Below are 8,363 nucleotides of genomic sequence, written 5' to 3'. Positions count from 1 at the left end.
GTTCAATTTCAGGTTAAACATAGACTTTACCAAGAACATGTGCTTCCTTGAAAGTCTTGATCACCAGATGATTCCACGGTAAATGGGATATGTTGTTCTGTCACAGCAATTTTACACTGAAATAATTCTGATTATTTTATTGAATGTTACTTTTTCATATATTAGTGAAACTGAGGAGAGATTTAGCTGCAGTATCACTCAGATGGCAGGGAATTTGTTTCCTAATCAGAAGTTTTACTTTATCCATGTGATTTGTTGTAATGTCGACTTTGCAACATTCGATCAGAGGGGGGGAGCTTTTTAATATAGGTTTGTGTTTATATAGACAGCTTCCTAAGCTCGAGCAAGGTATTCTCCACAGAAGGGTCTGTGATTCTTTCTCCATGGGTTAACTGTTACAAGCAATCAAAATGGTGGACATGTATTTCCTGGTATGTCTTTGAGTATGATTCAAAAGAAGAGAGTAATTTGAGAACCAGCATGACTAATGTCTATATAAGCTTCACATATTTTTAAATTTCAAGGATAAATACACAGGCATAATGTAAGTGAACTTTTAAAAAGTGTGCACAAGATTTCTGGTGTTGTTGAGAATTATAAGTACCTGTCTAAGATACAGTATGTGCAAAAACATACTTTTTCTTTCTCCATACAATTTTTAAAGCCAGTGTGTTTTTGTACTCAGAACCAAAAAAAAAAAAAAAAGTATTTGAGGTAGGAAATAGTTTCTCTCATTTGCTTTTGAAAACTCTCTTTTTGAGTGAATAGTGAAGTGGCAGTTAAAAATCACCGTGTGTTTCTCTAGATCTTAAATGGCAGTTCCTCAGAAGCATTATAGCCCTCCACAACAGAATTTGACTTGCGATCATAGTTTGTCTTTACATCTGAGTTACCGTTCAAGTCTCCTTCTGTAATAGAAATACATTATTGGCTTCAGCTTCCTGAGTGGAAACTCATGTATGTTTAAAAAATATCGGTTACCAATCACTTTGCCTAAAATCCTCATGCATTACAGTAAGAATTTTTAGGAAAGTTTTATAGCATCAATTCAGAAGTGATAAAAACTAGATAGGTGTTTTAGGCATGCTGTCCATTTTCACTGACTGTTACTCAGTTTCAGTGGCTTGAAGGTGCCTTTGTAAACTCACTCTGACTTCCAGACATTTGGCTTACTAATATCAAATGTTTGCTTTCAGATATCAACATGGCAGGAGAACCAAAACCATACAGACCAAAACCTGGCAACAAGCGGCCACTTTCAGCACTTTACAGGTAAGTGAGATTTCATCTTAACTCACTACAATTTGATTTTTATTAGAAAAATTATGGTAACTAAAAATGTATCTACGAATGTCACTGTGTAGCCCATGAATGAGACAAAGGAATTTTTTTCCATTCAATCTTTGATGTTTGTACGAAATATAATCAAACTCCTGTACACACCGAAAGGTTTTGAATGTGAGTAAAAGAGCAAGTATTGTAGTGTCTGACACGACCTGTATCTGTTGACTCACTCCGGAGCAAAATGTTCTAACTTCTGGAGATAAAGACTGTCCATATAATACCTGTCTTAAAAAGCTAAGAGTAAGCTAAAAAGCTAGGAGTAAGCCCAGCAAACAAAATTCCTGACTGATGCTTAGATGTAATGATCACAATATGCACATAATGCCCCTCTTTTAGTCAGAAACAAACACCAGAGTTTCTGTTTGCTGTAAAAAAATAAACTACTTAGGATATTTAAATGATAATACAGGCATTCAGGAGAACAGATAAAACTAAATCAGTCGGTCCAGAATTTTATTTCTTAGTGAAAATACCTTATGTTTTACTGAGGCCAAAAAGCTGGTATCTGCCTTCTCAGTATTCACATCATGGATGTTATTTGCCAATGCAAGAACAACGCAAAGGAAAGGACTGCAGCTTTAAACTGTAAGAGGTATTACACATAGAGTCTTGTTATACTAAAAAGCTATTTGAAAAGATGTTTGACAGTGACGCTCCTTTAGGACGAAGTAGCAGAATACAATCTCCTTGCACAGGTTTTGTTCCAGGGATGCTAAAGCAACTGGGGTTGGGCTTAGTGATCCTTAGGTTCTGTAAGACCCCACCCAAGTGCTCAGTCTGGAATTCAAGCTTTGAATTTAAATATGTGTTGCATTAAAAAGGTGTTTATTTATTTGTTTATGCACTGGTAATTTAATGTTCCCTCCACACCTCCTTTTTTCTTATTCTGAAGTGAAAATGGAACTGCAGGAGAAGAGAAGCAGACTTTAGGCCTATATAAAAGTGTAATGTTTAATAATATGAAGTACATAATAAAATTATAAATCTATCATTTATTAAACCTACTGACAAAAAAACTGGTGTGGTGATTTGTGAAGTGTTTATTAATGTCTCCACTTCTAGAACTACAATCAATAATTTTCTTTGTTCTTTTTTTTAAACTGAGTGCTATTTCATTTTTTAATCCTTATGCTTTATTGCTTGGCTAAGGCCTCGTATTTGCAGGGTTCGGTGAAATGACTAATAATTCACTGGTTTCTCATTGATTTGTGTGCCAAGGGTGAGAACCAACTTCTAACAAGACTGGACTTCTTCCTCAGGTGTTCAGGAGGGCATTGATATGCCTTTCTCCTATTCCCAAGTGCCTTTTTTCATACAGCTTGTGCAAACCTGAAGAAACTCCCACCTTGTTTTCCAAATCAACCAAGCTTAGTGAAGCATTCCAGATTGTTAGGGGGATTGACAGACAGACATGCACACATGCATTTCTGTTCAATAAATCTCATTTCTCATAAAAGTACTACAGAATTTATGCTCCAGATCCATGAAAGGAGTTATGACTGATTTCTACTGTGGCTGAAATGCAGATAGACTGGCTCTGAGAACAACAGCTTGGTGCTGAAATCAGAGACACTTGAGCAGGACTTTTTCAAGCATGGTCTGGTCTGACAGCTTCAGATGGAAATTCAAGGGTGGGATCTCAGAATGAGACAGGCAGGAGCATTTTAGATCTGAGCCTGTGTGCTAGATAATAGTAATGTGAAGTTATATCATCTAGTTGCCCTTAGCTGAAGTGATGGGAATATTATTTTTGGAGAAGAGAACCCCTGTTTTATTATTACGCTCAACTGCAAGCTGTTAAACTCTGTAGGTCTTACTGGTAGCCATGGTCTACTGTGTCCCTGTGTCAGTATTTCAAAAGATTTTTGAAGATGTTCTGTGGTTTCTGGCATTTATATGCACTTCCATCTCTGAGCTTCTGAATGATTTCTCATACATACTTGTTCTACAACAAGACAGGCATAAGAAAGAGACCTCTGGAAAGTTCTGAGGGAACTTTAAAGAGAAAAAAGATCTTTGATCATATCCTTTCATGGATCTAGTACAGACTATTACTCTAGAAGATTATGGGAAGCTTTTTTTAGCAACTAACAGAAACCTTCATCTGATGGTAATGGAGAACTTTCATTATCTCAGTATCTGTTAGCATATTAATATGGGAGGAGATCAATGGCTTATAAAGTTCTTGACAATGTTGAGAACATTTACTTATTTCAAAACATTGTACTGGGTCTGGCTGGGATGGTGTTAACTTTCTTCATAGGATCCCATATGGTGCTGTGTTTTGGATTTGTTACTAAAACACACCAATGTTTTGGCTGTTGCTAAACAGTGTTTGCACAGCCTCAAGGCTTTCTCTTTTTCCTATTCTGCCTTTCCAATGAATAGGCTGGGGGTGGGCAATACATCTGAGACAGCTGACCCAAACTGGCCAAAGGGATATTCTGTATCATATAACATCATGCTCAGAAATAAAAACTGGGGAGTTTTTTCCTTCCAAAGTAGCTGTTGCTTGGAGACCGCCTGGGCTGCTTGTGGGAGGTGGAAAGTAATTGCCTTTGCATCACTTGTTTTTTCCCCCCCTTCCTTCCCTTATTAAACTGCATTTATCTCAACCCATAAGGGTTTTTCACTTTTGCTCTTCCTATTCTCTCCTTCATCCCGATGGGGGACAACAGTAGGGGAGTGAGATAGTGTCCCTGTGGGTGCTTAGCTGCTGGCCAGGGTCAACACACAAGATGGAGAAGGTTAGGAGGGAAGTGGTTACTTTAGAGTTGATTTTTGACTAACAGAGACATTGGTTAAAAATTTAGTTTTTTAGTTATCACAAAATATTCACTGTGAAAAGGGAGGACTGAGAGCAATAGAAATAGGATAATGGATTTCAGAAAGGACAGACTTCAATGAGCTCAGAGAACTGGTAAGTAGGATCTCTTAGAAAGAAATTTTAGGGACAGAAGGAGTGCAGAAAATCTTGCATCAACTTTTCTTAAGGTAGAACAGAAGAAGCAGAAGTAGAACAAAGGAATACTATGGCAGCATCGAGTTTCTTTAACATCCTGAAAAGTTAAAAGGAATTGTACAAAATGTGGAGTCAAAACCCCATGAGTGGAAGTGAGTAGAAAAGAACAGTAGAGTCATCTGACAGGACGTCAGAAAGGTTAAGGCATATAACAGTATAAAAGGCAACAAAAAGATTGTCATTAGAGTAACTTCCTCTGCTTTTTTATACTGCTGTTACTTGGCGGGAAAGGAGAGCAGATAGTAGATGATACAGAAAAGGCTTCTTTTGCTTTAGCAAAAGAGATAAATTGACCAGCTATTTGAGAAAATCAATTTTAACCAGAGGGCATGGAATAAAAGGATTGGCTAACCAGTTTTTGAATAAATGAATTCAATGGAAATGGTATGATGAGATTCACCCTAGAGTGTTTAAAGGACTAGCTGAATCTATGTGTGGACTGTTAGTGACCGTTTTCAAAAATTTATGGAGGTCACGTAAGGTAGAAAACCAGTGGGCATGGGCAGGTGTTATACCTATTTTTAAGAAGAGGAGGACCCAGAAAATTATCAGGTCAGTCCAGCTTTGATTCTCAGAAATGTACTAGAACAAATTATTAAACAATCAATTTATCAACACCTAGAGGATAATAAAATGGTAAAAAAAAAAAATCCATCATAGAATTATCGGGATCAAATTATGTTGAAGCAATATAATTTCCTTCTCTGACAAGACAGCTGATTTAGTGGATAAAGAGGAAACAGTAGATGTGCTATATGGTCATTTAAACAAGCTTTGATACTTTCCACATGTAGTGGTTTCATAAGCATGTTCAGGAAACTTGGCTAGAAGAAACTATCTTAAGGTAGACATCCAATGAAAAAACAGTGACTGCGTACAACATAGTATTAAGGATAACAACTATTGTTTGTTCGGTCTCCTTTGCTACTGATTTTTAAAGAGTATTTTTGGATATTTGAGACCCATTTAAGAACAGTTTTAAGGTAAGCAAACAGGAGTTCTGCACAGGGTTGCATGATTTTATTTATTGTGAATTGCTTGAGGCTTCAAACTTGTTCAAAGTACTCTGCATCTCTGAAGAGAAACCTGCATCACATTTATAGCTGGATAAGCACATGAGTAATTAATACAGAGCAACCGATATCCTATGATGTGTTATACCCACATAATTTGCTTATGTGTCCAAGTCATTAGATCCACTTTTGCCTGGAATGGTATAGATACCATACCAAGAATACTTGGTCATGCCTCAGTTCAGGATCTACATTCTTTTTTTTAACCTTTATAGTTTTAAAATCTGTGTGGAAATAATCTCATTTAATCTCATCTATGTGATATTTAGCATGAGCCTAAATGTGAGACACATCATTTTTTTTCAGCTATAAGAATAACTAGATGCAAGACAGATAAACGTATATCATTTTTTCTTCAGCTTACACATGCATTCACATATCCAGACTCTCCTTTGTTCTCCAGTTTATTATGCCACTTATACTTCTTCTTTTTACATCTTTTTGATGCTAGCATTCCTGGTACAGTTCATAGAAAAAAAGGCCACAATTAAAAGTGATACAGAGAATTTAAAAGACTTCATGGACCAAATGAAGTCAGCAAAAAGCTTTGCCATTCACTGGACTAGAATTTACTTCCACTTCTTCTTCTGTCTTAAAATTAATTTAATACCCTAATTCCTACCAGCTAAAGATCCCATTGATCCCAACCCTTGACTGCTGCAGAGCAAGCTTGCACTGCTTGGAATAATCCCATGGGACACTGTCCCAGAGAGAAGAGGGGGCCAGGAGAGCCAGCTGATTTCCAAAGATCACCTCCTTCAAGTTCAAGAATGGTTCATCCTGATGAACAACAAATCAAGCAAAGGTAGCAGGTGGCCTGCACAGATGAAAAAAGAGCTCCTGAAAAAATTAAAACATAAAAAAAAGGCATAAAAAGGTGGAAGTAGGAACAGGTGACCTGGGAGGTATATAGAGACACTGTCTAGGAGTGCAGGGATGGAGATAGAGTGCTGTGGGAGTGGGTCAGTGTCATTGCAAGGCCACTCAATCCATAATAAAGCAACTTCCATTTTGGATTAGGCCTTAAAAATACTTGGAGAACAGAAAGATTTAGGCTTCGCTTTAGAAAGCTGCTAAACACATTATTAACTTTAAGCACATTCATTGAACAACTACAGATATGCTTAGGGTAGTCTTCAGGAATCAGCTTAAATCTAACATAACTGTTAGCTCCAGCAGCATTCTTCCTGATTTGCATTGCTGTTCACTATGTGAGGGGGGGACTTAAATCCCAGAAGGTTCAAAATTGTTGTGAATTTCCTTTTTTAGCACAACACTTCTGCAGAAAACTAAATGCCTGACAAATCTGCATCTTAAAATTATTTTACAACTTGTTATTTGGGTCTAGCCTCAAACAGAAATCTAATTTTACTGGCTAATCTTCATATCTTTGAAACACAAGGTGAAGATTAAAGGTGCTGACGCAAACATGTTAAAGCAGTCTTTGGGAGCATTGTTGTGGTAAAATAAAGGATCACACTTTGTCTTTTTAATTTAGTGGTGTTTTGATCAGTATTTCACTAAAGCAGTTCTGTGTCAGCATATGAAATCTATTTACTGGTTTTTTCCTCTGGGTTTATGCCCAACATGCCAAAGTAGAATCAACCACAAATACTCTGATGGACCAGCATTCTGCTTCTCTACATCATAAAAGAATATTTTAACTATTTATTTTTCATTTCAGTCCACCACCATGTTATATGAGATGTTAAATACATGGTCTGAAAGCTTTTTCTCCGTTTTGGAGGTCTTTGCTGGGGTTATTAAAACAGGACAAGGCTCTTCTAGTTCTTAATTCCGGAGGTTGCTAATGGCTCCATGCCCAGTTGCTCCAGGAGTGGGGCCGAGCCCCAGGCCAGGTGGAGCAGAGCGGCCATGCACACACTGCCTGTGGCTTTCCTTTCCTCAAGATGGACTCACCATGTCCCCTCTGTACGGCTGTCAGCGTGGGGGTCAGCTCAAAGTCTTCTCTGGCACCCCTGTAGCAGCAACAGAGATGAAGGGATTTGAGAAGAATGGGAGGAGCACCTATTTTTGAGTCTCTTGAAACAACAAAAAGACTGTACTATGGGCTAGCAGCATGGTGGGATTTTTAGTGGCATGAAGATGAGCGTGGCTACTGCTGGCCCCGCTGTGTGAGGTGCTGGGGGGGCCTGCTGGAGACCGCGCGGGGCATGGGGAGCCAAAACTCCACTTAGGATCTCCACTCCACATAGTGCAGTGATACTGGTACAAGTGGGAGGGAGTTGGGAGCAAGCTGTCCCAGATCACATCCGAGTCTGCTTTCTGAGAAAACTTGTTTGTTTATCAAAGACAAACGACCCAGGGGTGAACCAATATTTGTATAATGTAGGAAAGCAGGGGACTAGGTTTTGGAGGTAAACTGGGAAGGCAAGTGACTCAGCACTGCCGGGACATCTAGTCACTCTCTTTGCTCTACACAATTTAATATTGTAGTTGACCTATAAACATTTCCAAGACTGATTTAGCTAAGACTAACCCTCCCCATGTGAGTTATTTTCACCCTTGCCAAATTCCAAGCTTCCTCATAAAGCCACAATAAGCAAAACTGGCCTTGCCCCAGTGCCACATCTTGAAGGCCCAGTGAGGAGTTATTCAAGTCCCACTCCTCCCAGTATTCTCATTGCTGGCTGGGCATGAAGCCACCTAGCCTGGGATCCATCAAGCTGAGATACGTCCTGGAGTTAGACAATTAGCAGGATGGATTTAGTGGACGGATTAACAAGACCAGGAAATACTGAGTGAAATCGTCTCTCGTCATGTTGCATTGGCTGACCGGATCTCCACCCAGTGGTGGCTGAGTTTCCACAACATTGCCCGTCTATAGCACGTGGTGGCCCTGGCAAAGGCTTCCCTTGAGGGCAAGTTCTTTCCAGGCTAGTCTCTGAAGTTTCAGGTTTACG

The 8,363-nt window shown here is 38.8% G+C and overlaps 1 protein-coding gene across 1 annotated transcript in view; it reads left to right on the top strand.

Moving 5' to 3' along the window:
- Positions 1-8,363, top strand: part of RALYL (RALY RNA binding protein-like) — a 116,750-nt gene that overhangs the window by 33,990 nt on the left and 74,397 nt on the right. Inside the window, exon 2 of the mRNA XM_009334992.1 lies at positions 1,197-1,272. Coding sequence (XP_009333267.1) covers positions 1,197-1,272 — 76 coding nt within the window. The remainder of the gene's footprint in view (positions 1-1,196; positions 1,273-8,363) is intronic.

Source organism: Pygoscelis adeliae, unplaced genomic scaffold, assembly GCF_000699105.1.
Source record: "Pygoscelis adeliae isolate BGI_AS28 unplaced genomic scaffold, ASM69910v1 Scaffold101, whole genome shotgun sequence".
NCBI lineage: Eukaryota > Metazoa > Chordata > Aves > Sphenisciformes > Spheniscidae > Pygoscelis > Pygoscelis adeliae.
This window is presented reverse-complemented; position numbering and strand designations above follow the sequence as displayed.